This window comes from Idiotropiscis lumnitzeri, chromosome 17 (assembly GCF_059441095.1).
Source record: "Idiotropiscis lumnitzeri isolate Australia: NSW breed Sydney's pygmy pipehorse chromosome 17, RoL_Ilum_1.0, whole genome shotgun sequence".
Classification (NCBI taxonomy): Eukaryota; Metazoa; Chordata; class Actinopteri; order Syngnathiformes; family Syngnathidae; genus Idiotropiscis; species Idiotropiscis lumnitzeri.
In genome coordinates this window covers 8,347,710-8,363,237 of record NC_142407.1, presented here as the reverse complement: position 1 = coordinate 8,363,237, position 15,528 = coordinate 8,347,710, and the positions used below count along the sequence as shown (strand labels likewise).

Here is a 15,528-nt window from a genome sequence, read left to right as displayed (position 1 = left end):
AAGCACATGGGCGCGCCCCTGTCAGGTCGCGTCGCGGCGGCGCGCTTTGTTATGCTAATGCAGGTGTGACATCAGCAACCACATCAAAAGTGGGCTGGTGGTACTTTAGAGCCGAGTCTGCCTTCTCAAAACTCACTCGCTCGGATCCAGCCCAACTTTAGTTCGCTCTCTGTCCGTCTCTTTTCTCTCACACACTCTCGTACGCACACGCGCTGAACTTTCTGGAAAACACACCATGCGTACCTGTTCGGAGTTATTCTCACTTTCCATGTTGGATTTTTCGCACGCATCTGGCTAGAAAAAAAGAAAGAAACGAAAAGAGAGCGCAACGCCTTTCTTTCTCTCCTGTAGGATATTCGGACCTGCTGTCGTGTGATTTCTTCTCAATATTTTTTTTATGAAACGTGGAAAGCGGATTGCCGCGGCAAACAGGGTGAGTTGCAACTTGTTTGATAAAATATTGTGTGACCAAAAGAACTTGATGTGAAAGTCGAAATGTTGCATCAAAATTACTGTAAAAAAAACTTGCAAGTGTAATTTTATTTTTAAGGCAGTATTATTAAATACACATATCCTGAATGTGTTCAGCAGAGGCCGATTTATTTTAAGATATAGTTTGGAAATTTTTTTGTTGATGTCTCAAAGCGCTTAGTTATCAACGTGAAAGTAAAACACTTTAAAATTAAAAATCCATACGCATATTGTTTGTTAACCCAATTGGAATCCTTGATCGCTTCATTTGGAATGTGACGCTAAATGTGTTTGTTGATTGCAGTGATCGACAACATCCTGTTGGCGAAACTGGAGATGCATTCGGAATGAATTTGAATGAACGCTCTTAAGCCACTTTACATATACCGTCCCACACCCCAACGTGCATGTCTAAACTTCAATATCTTTAATTTAACACCACATAAATCAGTTTATATATTTATTTTTCCATTTCTAATACGTGGTTGTACCACTTAACATCCGCGAAGACGTTAATTTATTTAATTAATTGCATGAACGATTTTACAGCAGCTTTCTTCCCATCATCATTAAAGGTTTATTATCTCCTACCTGTGCGTTTTAATGCGCTCACTTTAGCGCACTTCAAAAAGATCACTTATCGCCAACTCACCGTGCTATCAGATGCTGCTGCTGCTGTCCACAGGCTGCGGATTACTGAGCTCACGTGGGTTGCTCCCACTACGGTTTCTATGTTTTTACGTTTAGTGAAGTGGCAGTAACACCAAGATGAAATGCAGACTGAGAAGATGTGAGCAAATAAAGGAGGAGACTGGCACACTGACTGCTTTTGGATTAGAACACATTCATTCATTGGATACCATCAAAGAAAAAACATTCAACAATCACTTTTTTTCTTTTTAAATTTATATTACAACTATACAAACAATAGTTAGGCTGATTTACTTGTGTACTCGAGCAGCAGTAGCTCATTGTATGAACCCGGCTCACTGAATATAAAGTGGTAGGTTGACAACCAACATATGGATTAACACCCAACTCATAAAGGACAGGAGCAGAACTTCCACTTTTGAACTAAGTATAAAATTGGGACTGGTTGCTGGGGCGGTGTCACCTTCAGGACACTGACAGGATGCCCTTAAGAAGGTCAATTTAAACTCTCCCTTCGGGCATTCATGCATTTGTTCGTGTTACAAAATTGAATATCCTCTTCAGGGACTATTCAAGAAATTCAAGGGAGTTAATGGTTGCTTTTGTTTTTGCTTTTTCTACAAATGTAAAAAAAAGAAAATAAACAAGTAGATAAAATCCTGCGGGTAAACTAACAACCAAAGTGTTAACCCTAAGTGTGTTACATTTTTGTTCCTCTATCAGATGAGGGGAAAAAACACGATCAAAAAAGCTCCGGAAAATTAGTAATTAGTAATTATTTCATAAAAAAATAAAAAAAAATAATAATAATATATATATATATATATTCTTGATGTGATTTTTTTGGGTGCATCATATGCAGCAATTTTCATTTTGTCACTTAGTGTGATAATCTTGTAAATGTTGCAATGAATATTATTGAACTGAGATTATTTCATGTTTACATATTCCAAAATTCATCCTGTGTTTCATAACTCAATGGATTTCTTTGCGTCAAACCTTTTTAATTTATTGGAGACCATTTCAGTCAGGTCATGTTGTTAATTAGATCCTCCAGTTGTTGCCTAAATGTGGTTGGTAGAGAAGAAAACTGCAATTCTTTTTGCATTCTCCGACACGAAGCCCACTGTTCCATGATTTGAAAAAGTTAACTTGTTTCAGGACAATCAACTTTAACGAAAACGTGTTCTTCTCACAACAGGGTTTACTCGACAAGGTCATGAGATGACGGAGGACCTGTGAGGTGAAGACGCTCCAACCAACCCTCGTGTATTTTTTGTGCCCGGCGAACGTCAGTCACTGCCCAACCATGAGGAGGTGCTCTCACGTCCTGCCTCTTGCTGTGCTTGCTGCTCTGCTGCTCTCTCAGGTCTGCTCTGGCATCAAATGGCTGTAAGTATCCATTTCCCCAATTTGTGTCTGCGTTTCTACAGTCCAGCCGTTCACGTGACATCATGAAATTACACAACGCTGCGTGACGCTTTTATGCATGTTGCGATGTTTTATGGAGTGAAGCCCCTGTGGCAGCTTTGAAGTGGGCTCCGACATTCTTGAAGTTGCTCCTGATGAGGGGAAAGCTTGTGTGTTTAGTCCCCCGTGTACGTCATGAAAGGGATAGTAGATTAACGTGCAGTTCCTCTGGCTATGAACGGAAACCTCTTTAATAACTTTGATGCGGCTTCAGTAAACAGAGACAGCGAGGTTGACTCCGAAGATATCCGATGAAATTTACCACGGTGTATAATAATAACAGTCATAACTTTCGGAAAGCAAAGCCCGGAGATGGCGAGAAGAGAAGCCTGAATATTTGTGGTCTTGTTTTACATCTTCTTGTGAGGCTGCGTGTGTGTGATGAGAACAGAGAACTGAATGAAAATCTATATCTGTCACTGGTTTTATAGTTCAGTCAACAGGATTAGCGAGAATTCAAGCCAAAAGCAGGACAATCCTCAAACTCATCATCATCATCTTTCTCCACAGAGATGGCATGGGGAAAAAAACTTTTAGATATGTTTGGAAGTGCAGGACTCGCTGTGGCTGTTTGGAAGCAGTCAGCCCGCTTTTTCGGTTTGTTTGGGTGCTTGACATCCGCATGTAACAAATCAGTGGCTAAAACTATGTCGAACTTTTGGCGCCAAGTCCGTCGAAGCGATTTTGTTGAATTTGTTCGAGGTGCTGGTAGACAGAAATGCGTGCTCCGCGTGTATTTGTGGTGGATGTCATCGTATTTCATTCATAAATACCTCCACAGTGTGCACCAATTGTTCTTAATAACTATAACTTGTTCAGAAATTGTTTTTTATCATCTCGCTTATGTTTTTTTAAATCAGCAAATTGGCAGGCACGCCACTCTGGAGGGGCCGCACACTCCTGATCGATATATATGCATTAGGCCTGCAGACATATTTGAGTCATCAGCAGTTATCACCTACAGCTCATTACATAATTAATGAGGGCATCCGTTTATGTTGTCTGTTGCCACACTAGCAAAGAAAAGTGACGATGAGTGTGCGGCACATTTAACGGAAATAAGAGGTGCCACTTTGATTGGTGGCAAATACAGTTGGCTGCGTTCACACCCACCGCGGCGCAAACTACCTTTTTTTTTTTTTTTAAATGCAGCTTGCAAATGTATGTGAAATTAATAACATGTCCAATCTAACATGCCCGTGTGAAAATTTAAAACGCGCTTCACTTATGTTGATCATGAAAATACAGTGGGCTCTGTGGTTAGATTTTTTTTTCGCTATTCAAAAAAATGTTTTAAAATATTTATTTATCGGTTGAGCCAATCAGTTTTTAATGGAAGAAACATGTTCGCAGTATATCAGGATTTTTTTGGTTAAAAAAAAAAAATAAATAAATAAAAAGCATACATTTTAAATGCAATTAAATGGACAATTATTGACGGGTTTTTGCTATTCGAGGGCCGGCTGGTCACTGTAGAGTCATATGGCCAAATTGTCGATGAGTTGACTTAACAACTTCACAATGACGTTTAAAGCTGTAAGTCAACTACTTATATGTGTTTGGCAATTCGTCATCTAGTTGGTCAATTTACAGAGGACTTTCAATTTGCCCATGCACTGCTGGGGAACAGCAAAATGTCCAGCACATTATTCATATGATAATAACCATCAACATCACGACACTTGTGTCGTAACACTTGTCGCAGTGTGCCCAACGTCCCCAGTGCGGCCAAAAAATGAGAAAAAAATATACCGTCAAATATAATGTAGAAAAATTAAGTACTTAAATTGGGTGAACTGTGAATTGCATATCGGAGCAAACTGGCATCCTTATGACAAGAAACAGTTTTATGGCCGGGGAGACTGATGGATGTTGCATGTCACATGGTGTTGTCATTTTATGTGCCATGTGAATGACAAGCAAAGCGGCCAGGGTGAAGGTCAGCTGGAGAGACGACCTCGAACACGATAACCACTCCTAAATGGATGATGGATGGATGACACTGTCACTGTTTGTCTGAATGCTGAAAAAATTTTTTATAAAACCTGGGCACACCAGTGCTGTTCCCATTTGAATGTTCATTGAGAAGAATTGGTTTCTTGGATGACAAGCAGTTGTGTGCATGTGGGTAATGTTTCTTGCACCATGGCCAGCAACGGACCTGGCATGTGTACAAGTACAGGTTTGAGGAATTTCCTGCATATTACAACTCCATTTTTGCAGCTCCGTGTGAACAGATTCTTTGAATAGATTTGAAACTTGTCGTCATATAAATGTAGCCTAACTCTACATGTTCATTCACTTTGTGGTTTCATTGGCCAGATTGGACAATCATGACTTCTCACATTTGATTTCTGCAAAATGTGTGTGGTGCACGAAGCAACGAGGAATCAATTTAAAGCCAGGAAATATATATATTTTTTGATCATTTCACTTAATTTTTCGAAATAGTGCGTGGATATTTATTGTAAACCACTCATGCATGGGGTTGTTCCAATTTGTTTGTGAGAGCCAAATAAAAAAAAGACCTTTTTAAAGCTCAGCTCAGTTGATTTCTATTTAAAAGGTAATATTAATGTAATATACATATTATATATATATATATTAATGTAATATATATATATTCATGTAATCTTAATGCAAATTTAAAAAAAATCGGAACTCTTTCCACACATAATCTGCATATATTACACACGCACACACATGAGAGGAAACAAACTGCTCAAACTCCAACATGGGGAATAATAACAAGTAAAACAGCACAGCAACACTGAAGCAGAAATTTGTATTTTAAAAACGATTATTTAACAATCATTTTTGTCCTGGTAAGGCCATTGAGAATATATTGTTATTTGCTGCAAAAAGGAGAACAAGGCAAAATAAAAGCAAATAGAAATAAAGACATCCACAAAAAAATTACAATGTGTGTGTGTGTGTGTTTGATCAAAGCAGACTGAATATCAATTCCAATGCATGAATGGTTGTAAATTTAATTGTTTGTTTTAAGTTCATGAAAAAAAATCCTGAAATGTAAAAATAATTTTGGTGACTTAAAAAAAAAAAAAGCTGAAAATATAAAAATGTGATGCGTCATTGTTTAAACAGCTGAGGTTAAAACTAAGGAAAAAAAAAAGTTTTTCCATCCACAAATGTTTTGTCAGTAGAATCTTACTGACCTTATGAGCAATTTCACAGATGAAAACCTTGCACGGAATCAAGTCTCAAATTGGGGTTGCCATCTGCCTTGACAGGTTGGGGTTGCGGTCACGCTAAAGACAGAAATAACCCTCACTACATATGAAAATAGGATTCAAGCACGTGCACTATGCTAAATCCAAATGTCTCGTCATGATGATGTGATGCCAAAGCAGATGTGATTATAAACACCTGTGAGTGACCGGGCGCTCGGTGCCGTCATAGCCTATCATTGCGTATTACCTAGTGCCCCCGCCGACGATAATGTGAAACAGCCCGCTGCATGTTCCTTACAAGCGTGCCGGTAGATTTGAGTTAGCCTCCCCTGCCTGAGGTTTCTCTGTAAACATATTAAACCTAAATATAGTCCAATATGTTCCTTTAATAGCATTTAAATAGACCATTAACATTGAACTGGGGCCAAAGAAGACAAAACCTCCCATGGTGCAAAATCGAAATGGTGAGGAGCATACGGGAGATATGATCTCGCTGGCTTGGAGATGAAATGATTTTACAAAAATATTTGGGGGGGGGGATATCTCGTAGCCAGTCCTGCACTGTAAGGAAAAGGTTCCGAGCCAAGAATGTGTCAAATGTGTTTTATGGATCTGCCACAAATTTTCTTTTGGGATTTTTATAGTGGTTCTATTCCTGTGATGGATGTCACCTTAATTGGTGGGCCACAATGGGTTCTAAAATGACAGAGGGGCCGGCCCAGGAGCAGATGGATGGAATGTTTTTGTAACCTCACCTCATCGGAGAAAAAAAATTACATTTAATTTTAAATGAAAATGAACAAAAGCATTACAACAAAATATATGTTTGACACACCAGAGTATTTAGAAAATAAAACATTAACAAGGTTTCTCCATTTAATTTTTTTCAAGTTTGGCGGGCCAGATTGAAACGTTTAACGGGCCGCAGGTGGCCCCCGGGCCGTAGTTTGCCCACACCTGCCTCAAACAGTTTTCATTTTAATACAACTGTATCTTCAAATTTCCAGATATGAAACACTTCCCACATAACACATAATATATATATAATACATAATATAATATATTAATCAATACATTTTAATGTACTTTTTAACATTTTTGCATTTACAGTAGACTTGACAAGAATTATTCATAAGCATAAAAAAATAAACACACTAAGGCAATCATCCCTATTACCATTACGAGTGAATTCTGTTTATGACTTTTTTTTTGTGTTTCTTCACTCCGCAGAGCAATATCACACACCCCCAAGACCTTAGCCATCAATCAGACTCAACATTGTAAACTGTTGCCTGGCCTGGTTTCCTCCCAAGCTCAGCTGTGCCGCAGCAACATGGAACTCATGCAAACCATCATCCAAGCAGCCCGCGAAGTCAAAAAAACGTGCCAAAAAACCTTTGCTGACATGCGCTGGAACTGCTCCTCCATAGAAATTTCCACCGATTCCTCCAAGTATCGTCCAGACCTGGACCGAGGTACGGCCGTTACATTTACAATATTTACACATCGTAATGAAAATGTAAATATGTTGAACAGTGGAGAATCTTCGCCAAGAACTTGGAATCTTTTCATTGTGAGGCAAATGTGCAAACCACTCAACCACTGCCAATGCGTTCATTCATTATATGTTAGGAAATATCTTGTCTGTGTCCAAGGATGGTCCTCCTTCCGTCATACATGATTTCTCTGCATCCCTAGCCATTACCGTAATGCTTTCCATACATCATGGCCAATTGCATCAGTGCTCGCTCTTTATGACAGCTGGGACGTAAACTATATTACATGTTTGTCTTTTCGAGTCCATCACCATAGAACGCGGATCATCTACTGTAATTACATTTACAAAAATAAGTAAACCCCAAAAAAAAAAAAAAAAATAGAGGAATTGCTCAGGAGGATTTTAATGGTCATTTTTTAAAAAAATATAGTGTTTTTATCAAATTAATACCTCAATTTCTGCTCTCATTCACCAGGAACCCGGGAGTCTGCGTTTGTCTATGCCCTTTCTGCCGCGACCATTAGCCACACCATCGCAAGGGCGTGCACCTCCGGAGATTTGCGTCTGTGCTCGTGCGGTCCCATCCCGGCCGCGATCCCGGAGCCCGGTTATCGCTGGGGGGGCTGCGCTGACAACCTGCACTACGGGTTGATCATGGGTTCCAAGTTTGCAGATGCTCCCATGAAGATGAAGCGTGCGGGTTCTCATGCCAACAAACTAATGCACCTACACAACAGTGAAGTCGGGAGACAGGTAAGCACAATCTCGTCATGATGAAGAATTTTTTTTTTTTGGCCTCTTGGTTAATTTTCTTTTTCATTTTTAATCTCATGTACTCTATTGACAGGTATTAAGGGAGGCAGTGGTGATGAAGTGTAAATGTCATGGCGTGTCTGGCTCCTGCTCCATACGGACCTGCTGGAGAGGCCTTCAGGACCTGAGAGAGATCGCCATGGACCTGAAGACTAAGTACTTGTCGGCTACGAAGGTGGTTCACAGACCCATGGGGACTCGCAAGCAACTGGTGCCCAAAGACATTGACATCAGGCCCGTGAGGGAGAACGAGCTGGTCTACCTGCAGAGCTCCCCAGACTTCTGCACCAAGAATGACAAACAGGGTTCAGTTGGCACACAGGACAGGTGAGAGTGCCTTTCACAATATTGTATTTAGTTTGCTGCTATAGAAGGAGTTTGATTTTGAAGCAAAAGCCTTCAACGATACATCTGTACGTGTTGACATATGTATATAAAGATAAAGATAAAGATGTCCTTTATTAGTCTCACAATGGGGAAATTTGAAGTGTTACAGCATATACACAAGTTCCTGACCTGAATTTCCTGGTAAATCAGATTTAATCCTCCCTAAATCTCTAAACTTCATATGTTGAGAATATAATTCATAAAAATAAAAAATAATTATAATTGTTGAGAAGTGAGGCCATCCTGTGAAAAAGGATTTCATGTAAGCAATCACATTACATTACAAATACGACCTTTCATATGCGTTTGTTTACGGAAATAAATGTGGTCCAAAATTTCGGGGCATTTCTACAGAGGAGCGATTCGATTGGTGGTGGAAATTTTATTTGGCGGAAATGATGAGGCAAGGCTTTTCGATCTCATTTCATTTAGATGTCACGTCATTGCCATGCGTAAATAATTAGTAGCCGTATTATTAGTGTCACCACAAATGTCTTCTTTATGCTTCATGTTTCAAGTGCGATTAAATTAGTCATTATTAATACTCAAAACAACTTTAGAATTTTTTTCCATAATTTTTTTTCCCGAATTTGCACGCAATTCTTTTTTTTTTGGGGGGGGATATTGAATATTTATCAGGGTTGACTGTAGTGCACAAAAGCAGAGAAATGGCAAAGAAAAGGGCATTATCTAGCTCAGCAAAATGTTATCTTTTACTTAGATTTGTTCCTGCTTCTGTTCTGAGAGTGTTGGGCAAGATTCTTTTATTTCATGAAACCCTGACTTTGAAACAACGACTTCTTGGCCATATTTGCTGTGTAAACAAGGCACCTCACACCAAATCTGAGTTATGAGGCGTCCAAATGCAGATGAGCGTGCGTGCTTCATCATAATTATAATATTAAGTTAATCTGGTACAATTTGTTGGAGCCTCCATTGCGAACTGCCTCAAAATTCCAAACCAACTTTTTCACCAATTGGCGTAACAATTGTCGTTGCGATTTACAGGAATTCACAGCATTTCGATTTATGGATAATGATTGCTCAGCTTCATGAATATTTCTCATTAATTTTGAAGTTAGATGCCGCCTGGAAGCTATGATATCGTAGTATTTACGTAGCTCAAGCAGTTACTATCATCTTGCCGACACAAATTGGGAAGGCAAGCATGATCAGCGCTAACCAATCATTCATCACCGAGGCAAACTGAACTGAAACGGTTGCCAAAAACTGTCTTCAATCGTGTGTGTGAACTGGCGTGTTCTGCTGCATGCAAACGAGGCTTAACACGGCGCTTCAATGCCGCAGAATAGAACAATGGCAAAACCCACACAGCAGCAAATGGGAAATGACCAATCCTGACTGTCAACTCATCCAGGATGTTGACTTTAGGAAAGTGATGTATTGCCCGGTGGCACGGTTTTAGTTAGCGGGCCGGGTGATAACAACCTGAGTACTCTGTCTGAGCATGTGTCGCTGAAGAAGGCCACTGTGACTGGGGTCCTTGTGCTTTTATCTCAAACGATGACTAATGCTCTTATTCTTGGGCCCGGGAGAACTCGAGCAGTTATCAAGTGAAGGGGTCCGCACAGATTTGGAAGCATTTAAAGGTTTCCCTGAGATAAAGGTTAGCGGACACCATTTTGCTCGCTCCAACTCAGGATTGTGTGTGACACTCGTGGTGTGGGGAGCAAGACAGTCGTTTTGTCTGAGGGTTTCACACATGCTGAGATCTGGCTAAGCAGTATCGTACGGAAAATATGCAACATTATCGGTTAAAATTATTGCATTTTTGAAACGTTTCGGAAATGCCTTATCGCAGTTTTTGAATTGCATGACACTGGTGGCAAATTTTGAGAATAAGTGCAGTTGCAGGAGATTTCCACAGATTATGTTTCATCCTTTTCGAGCAGACATTGGATTACGTGCGTCAAATTGCGTGTGAATGCTGCGAGATGTTGTCCATGAGCCAAATGCAGAATAAATAAATGAAAGACTGTAAGGCTGTGACTTGCAACTTAGTGCAGTCATCACAGTCCTGTTTACTTTGTTTTAAATATTTAAAGGCTGAAAAATGTATTGTTATGTTGTTGGCTCTCAGTATTTACCAAATATTTTTGAATGTTTGACTCAGTACGCATACAACTGATACAATAGATGCTCGGAAGTCAGACCCAAATAAATGTATGATCGCCTCATTTTACATAAACTCAACAAATTGATAAATCACTAGTTTTGAAATTAGACGCTAGTAAAAACTGTTTGTTCAATAATGATTGCATTTGTTTATTTTAAAAAGGGGATTGATAAAAAAAAAAAAATGCAATATCTCCTGTTTATAAAAATTAAGACAAGTCAATGCACATAATTTACTTTCACAGGCCACATAAAATAATGTGGCGGGCCAGATCTAGTTTGAGTTTGACACCTGTGCATTTTACCCTTTTTAATACGTTCTGATTTAAATTGAACATTTTCTAAAAGAAGGAATGGAGATCGTTTTAAAATATTCCATGGGGTCAAACGTCTGCCATTATAAAACCTACCGATCTTTTGATTTAACAAAAACATTTTTAACACTGTTAATTGTTGCTTAAGTACAAAAAGAAGCTCCGGACAGCTTCCCATAATTCTTAAAGATACAGCATTCCCCCCCCCCCCAAAAAAAAAATGTAGCTGAATTTTGGTGCAAGCCAATCAAAAGCATTCTAAAATCCGAGAAGTCATACATCATATGAACGTCGTCAGACATCTTTCAGCCACTTTACCGATAAACAGCAGCCATGCTTCATGTCAAGGACACTCACAGGATGCAATTTCTGCTGCCGGATATCATAGCAGCCACATGAGTATGCAGTAATAATGCTTTGGCCAAATCACGAGGCACTCGGGTTTGCGGGCCGTGAGGAGGAAACACTCAGGCCTTTGGTAAAGGGAAACTTTGAATCCTTTGCCTCGTTCTGTATCACCACTTATTTGTCACTCACTGGTGGCCACTTAAAGGAAAGGCTTTATCAGTCTTGACACTTGAATTGACCTCCTGTCTACATTGTTAGGGCTGACATTCGCAAGACCTCGAAGCAATTGAAACTCTTTATATAGTTTGTGTTTTGATGGTGGGAAATAGGAGGGTCAATTTAGTGCGGTACGCATCAGTGACAGGGTTAAAATAGTTTTGAGTAGTTTTTTTTTTTTAATTAAATTTTTTGTATTAGTTTTAGTTTTATTTACTTATTTCCCTCCCACCAAATCCCTTGTTTTGTTTGAATTATTAGATTTAGTAGTAGTTTTACGTTCTCATTTTGCTCATTTGTTGTGTGTAAGATTAAAAAGGAATCATGATAATTAATGTGTAGTAAACACTTTCATTTAAAAAACTGCCATCCACAAATCTAATACAACTTCTGCATAACTGTCAACAGATTTTGAAGGACAATGAGAGCAGAGTGTAATACTGCTTCTAAATTTAAATGCATCCCAACTCAAACATCTTAAATCAAGTGAGGACGGTCTTGCCTGCCATGCCCGGTTATTTATTTGTATTTTTCGCCTGGCTAACGATCGTGCGCTCTGTGATTGGCTGGCAACCAGTTCAGGGTGTACCCCACCTCCTACCCGGAGACAGATGGGATCGGAAAATGGGTGGATGGAATATCGGTCGTCCTTTTACAGAAATAAATACTTTTGAAATCAACCCCAAAGACTCATAACTGAAATTCATTGACAAGGACAAAAAACAAAGGATATTTGTTTTGCATTTGTTAACATGAAATACAATTTCACAATACCGTTATATAAAAAGCATTTTTGTCTTTAAATGATTTTGTTAACGAAAACATTTTTTAGTTGTAATTATTTTTATTCGTACTGCTGCATAATAACCTTGGTCAGTGAGTCGATTTGAAGCCTGAATCAATAAAAAAATAAATAAAACAATCTGACACTGGAGATCTGGCAATCCTGTTATAACGTCGTACCTTCAGTTCAAATATGTTCTAATGAAACCTCGGTTCGAAAATATACAAAGAAAGTGTGGGTGTTCCCATTTCCCAACAAAGTAAAAAACCTGCCTTTCACTCTCCTTCTACACTCCTGCTGCCACCATTTACTTAAGCGCCCCTCTCGTCACACTGCTCATTAACACTTTGCCGTCATAAAATGGGAGCCACAATGTGGAAAGGACAAACTTAAGAGAAGGGGCAGGCCTGTGTATTCAGTGTGATTTATGGCGGGGTTATTCGCTCCCTATTCAAGAGCCCATCGGCTCCCCGAAAGCATCCGAAGCATCCAGCGTCCAAGAAGGTGCGACAAAAGAAAATGAGAGAAAAATGAGGGCTCATCGCTCGGTCAAGAATATTTAAAGAGCCATTGTGGGTTCTTCACAGGCTCTGAGTTTGTACAGGCCGCTGGATGAAATGTTTAGAATGAAGCCATTACCTTAATTGTCTCCTCGCGGGAAGCCAAACTGGAAACAGGTTGTCTTTCAAACAAGGGCCACCGCTCAGTCTTCTCACTTTATTTATGCTAATTGCAGGCAGTGCAACAAAACCTCAGCTGGCAGTGACAGCTGTGACCTGATGTGCTGCGGCCGCGGCTACAACCCGTACTCGGAGAAGCTGGTGGAACGCTGCCATTGCAAGTATCACTGGTGCTGCTACGTAACCTGCAAGAAGTGCGAGCGGATCGTGGAGCGATACGTCTGCAAATGAATCCGTCGGTCGCAGATGAACCAAAGCACTACAATACCCAGAAGGCAAACTTTTGTCTTTAGCTTTTCGCATTTGTATTCCACCATCAAGTGTCATTATCACTTTCATATCCATTTTCCAAACTGTCGCTTGGGTTTCTACTGGACATGGAACGTGACCACAGTTTATGAGAAGACCGCCGTCCTCCTGGGGATTTTTTTTTTATTTTTTATTTTATTGTTTATGACCATGAATTCCCCCAATGAGGATGAGGAAAGTCTATTTTTATTATAGCTCTAATAAAAAGTAATATGGATTTGAAAGCGGGAGAAGACGAATGAGAACTGTGGATTTTTTTTTTTTTTAGGTTCAGTTGATACTTTTTCCTCTGCATCAATGGACACGGGAGGAAAAGCAAACAAAGGGAACGTAAAGTACTTTTTTCCAAACGCAGAACATTTGGAACATTGGACGCGCTCCCGTGTGTATCTTCAGCATGACTTTATCCCGTGGACTGGAAAGAAAAAAGGATAAACGATTTGCAGATTAATCATCATGCAGTCACTTCCAAATATATTCTATTTTTAAGAGCATTATGAACTCCGTTGTAAACCACTTTTGTGTGGCTGTACATACTCTTATTTTGTATACTGAAATAAAGATAAGTATTTATAAAATTATGAAATGCCTTTTGACAACTTCACTTTCATAATATTAAAAGCAAACAGTTATTTTTTTTTGCTCCATTTTGTGGTGAATTGCGATGGCGTGTAATTTATACACTTAGTGGTATTTACAAAATGTCTGGATAAACATGTCCGGGTCAGGAGAAGGACGCTTTTATGTAAAGTTAATGTTTGGATTTTTAGCAGACATTCACTAACAGAAAGCAAAAAGTGTGCTGCGATCTTAATGCTTTGTATATTTATCTGGTCTTCTGCAAGATTCCATTTTTGAAAAATGAATAATTATGGTAGTAGTTAAAGCAATTGAACAGGTTGAATTGAAGCGAACAAAAATGTGTCTCACTAAATTTATAAAGAATAAAATCCAGCTGCAAGTTTCGTTTGACATAAATCAATAATTCATATGAATAACTTCAAAAAAGTAAACAAATTTCAAAGGAACAATTGGTGATTGTTTCAAAGTCATGAATTTTAAACTGAGCGCGCATTAAACTTGACGTTGAGCAAAAATGCAATGTTGGCGAGCTAAAACAATGACGATGTATATTTATTAATTTGTTTAGAATTAAACTACAGGATTGTCACAACAGTTTGCTGACAAAAAAAATCTTTAAAAAAAAAATACGATGATGCCCTCACATCCAGGAATGCTGCACTAAAACATTTAAAAAACTTTTAGTTTGTTCCAGCCACAATGGAAACGTTTACTTGCACCATGAAAAAAAAAAAACATCCGCAGGGAACACGCAGTGTCACAATCATACAGACCTACAATGTCCACAAATCCAAAAGAAATCGGATTAATCTGTGGAACAAAGGCAGAGGGTTGGCTTGTCAGTGAAGAAGACGATGTGCTTTTGTGCGCAGCACATGTTACCCTCTGACCAGCCTTGCGTTTCTTGAAGTGGTTCTCATGATCTTACACGGACATAAATAACTGTGAAAGATGCCGCTGCAAACTGGGAGGCCACATGATGCGTACTCAACAGTGCACGACATACACCCACGGGAGTTTAACACTTTTTGACCGCAGCATGTCGAACACACAAAAATTCAAAAAACAACTGCAAATACTAAGACCTCCTCCAAAAACTGCTGTGAGGACAAACATTTATTTGTTTCTTACCCGGATATGTAACTCAACGGTTACTTTGGCACAGCAACGTACGCGTAGGGTAATTATTGTTGTACTTATAATTTTTATTTTTTTTTTTTCTTTGCAAGTTTTACATTTTAATGTCAAATAGATTTTTCATCCAAATATTTATCATAATTATGACTTAAAGGGGAAGTCAACCACCCAAAAATTATTCCTAATAAAATGTTCCATGCACTTTCACTAGTCTAAACATGACATTCTGATTAATACGGCCAATCACGGCTCACCTGATTTCTGAAGTTGAGCCATGATTTGTCCTACAACTGTGATGTCATTTTTAGTCAACAGAAGTGACAAAATGGCCGCCCACTGAGATGAACATGCCATGTTTTAACTTGTGGGCCTCCATAGCACTTTTTTTTTGGTTGATTTCCTCTTTAACGATTGTGTTAGATTAGTGATAGATCACAACACATTCGGAATTGTGTTAAAAAAAAAACAAACAAAAAAAAAAAAAACAGAAATTGATTGTAAGCTAAGAATCCTCTGCATTTATTTTACCAGTTGGCTTCTG

The 15,528-nt window shown here is 39.0% G+C and overlaps 1 protein-coding gene and 1 long non-coding RNA gene across 2 annotated transcripts in view; one reads left to right on the top strand and one right to left on the bottom strand.

Annotated features, from left to right (window-relative positions):
• The first annotated feature begins 107 nt into the window (after nucleotides 1-107).
• Nucleotides 108-13,846, top strand: wnt11 (wingless-type MMTV integration site family, member 11). The gene is made up of 6 exons (XM_088280042.1): nucleotides 108-433; nucleotides 2,324-2,514; nucleotides 7,014-7,258; nucleotides 7,757-8,034; nucleotides 8,129-8,421; nucleotides 13,016-13,846. The coding sequence occupies exons 2-6, from the start codon at nucleotides 2,432-2,434 to the stop codon at nucleotides 13,188-13,190; spliced, it is 1,074 nt and encodes a 357-aa protein (XP_088136168.1). The 5' UTR covers nucleotides 108-433; nucleotides 2,324-2,431; the 3' UTR covers nucleotides 13,191-13,846.
• The window catches only part of LOC148320042 (uncharacterized), a 33,443-nt gene continuing 23,342 nt past the window's right edge, over nucleotides 5,428-15,528 (bottom strand). The window contains exons 3-5 of the long non-coding RNA XR_015839626.1: nucleotides 8,197-8,376; nucleotides 7,732-8,007; nucleotides 5,428-7,248 (exon numbers count right to left, since the gene is read on the bottom strand). This is a non-coding gene — a long non-coding RNA (uncharacterized LOC148320042). The remainder of the gene's footprint in view (nucleotides 7,249-7,731; nucleotides 8,008-8,196; nucleotides 8,377-15,528) is intronic.